Consider the following 1,133-nt stretch of genomic DNA (forward strand, 5'->3'; position numbering starts at 1 on the left):
CTCAATTTGCAATAGAGATTTTAGATTCATTCATGTAGTGTTCACGCGATCTAAAATCTCTATTGAAATTGAGGAAAACAAGAAGGGATTCTAGAGCTTTAGAACTAATTTACTCCGTGTTGTTGAACGTACAGCTAATTATGACTCCATATTCGTACATAACTTTTTCTCCTCTTTCCAATGATATAGGTCATGTGTCATAACTCCATGACCCATTTTTACCATTGAAAGAACTGAAAGAAAACGGAAAAATGCATTTTGCTGTTTTGCGTTTAAATGCATTTTCGGCTACAATGTTCATCGTCGCCGGGGGGCAAAATTAATCTCCCTAAAACCTCTAATAGAACGCCACCTCCAGCATTGAGCCCATTTTTCTCGGACCCTGTAAGAGATATCAAAATTTGGTCCACTGACAAAAATGTTCCTGAAATTAGGAAGAACAGTTCGGCAGTTGACCACTTTTTGATATGTCTGACAGGAATAGAGATAAATGGGCTCAAAGGATTACGGTTTGGGGTGACGTTCTATTAGGGTGTTTACGGTATCTGTACTTCCAGATGTCCAGCACAACAGCTACCACAACGACGTCTTCTACATCTGCCACGTCATCATCTTCAGTATTCCAAAAATGTGGAATTTGTGGAATCGAAAAACGCGAACTGTACAAATGTCCGCGATGTGATCTACTGTATTGTACGATTAAGGTGAACATTGATTTTTTATAAAAATCAATTTTCAAAAAAAAAATTTTTTTTTGAAAAATTCGAAAAATTTCAAAATCGTCCAATCGCGATAAAAATTGATATCACGAGCTGAAATTGACTGAAAATGAGAATACTGAAAGAATTTTTCGAAAAAATTGAAAATTGAAAAAAAATTTTTTTGAATTTTTCAGAAATTTTTTTTTTTCGAAAAATCGATTTTTCAACAACCTACAAATCTATCAATTTTTTGCAGTGCTATCGTCACCAGAACCACTCCGATTGCTCGGAAAAATTCTATCAAGAACAGGTGAAAAATGAATTATCTGGAAAACGAGCCGACGATATCAGTGATAAGGGAGAGAAATATAAGGAGAAGCTGCAAAAGTTTTTGGACGGTGATTGGAGTGGAATTGAAGGTAAAAGCAGGCA

At 35.6% G+C, this 1,133-nt stretch overlaps 1 protein-coding gene across 1 annotated transcript in view; it reads left to right on the forward strand.

Moving 5' to 3' along the window:
• Positions 1 to 557: 557 nt before the first annotated feature.
• Cbr-zhit-2 overlaps positions 558 to 1,133 on the forward strand; it is a gene marked incomplete at both ends in the record, with an annotated part of 2,970 nt that continues 2,394 nt past the window's right edge. The window contains 2 exons of the mRNA XM_002642795.2: positions 558 to 704; positions 958 to 1,130. Coding sequence (XP_002642841.2) covers positions 558 to 704; positions 958 to 1,130 — 320 coding nt within the window. The remainder of the gene's footprint in view (positions 705 to 957; positions 1,131 to 1,133) is intronic.

Source organism: Caenorhabditis briggsae (assembly GCF_000004555.2).
Source record: "Caenorhabditis briggsae complete genome, chrIII, whole genome shotgun sequence".
NCBI lineage: Eukaryota > Metazoa > Nematoda > Chromadorea > Rhabditida > Rhabditidae > Caenorhabditis > Caenorhabditis briggsae.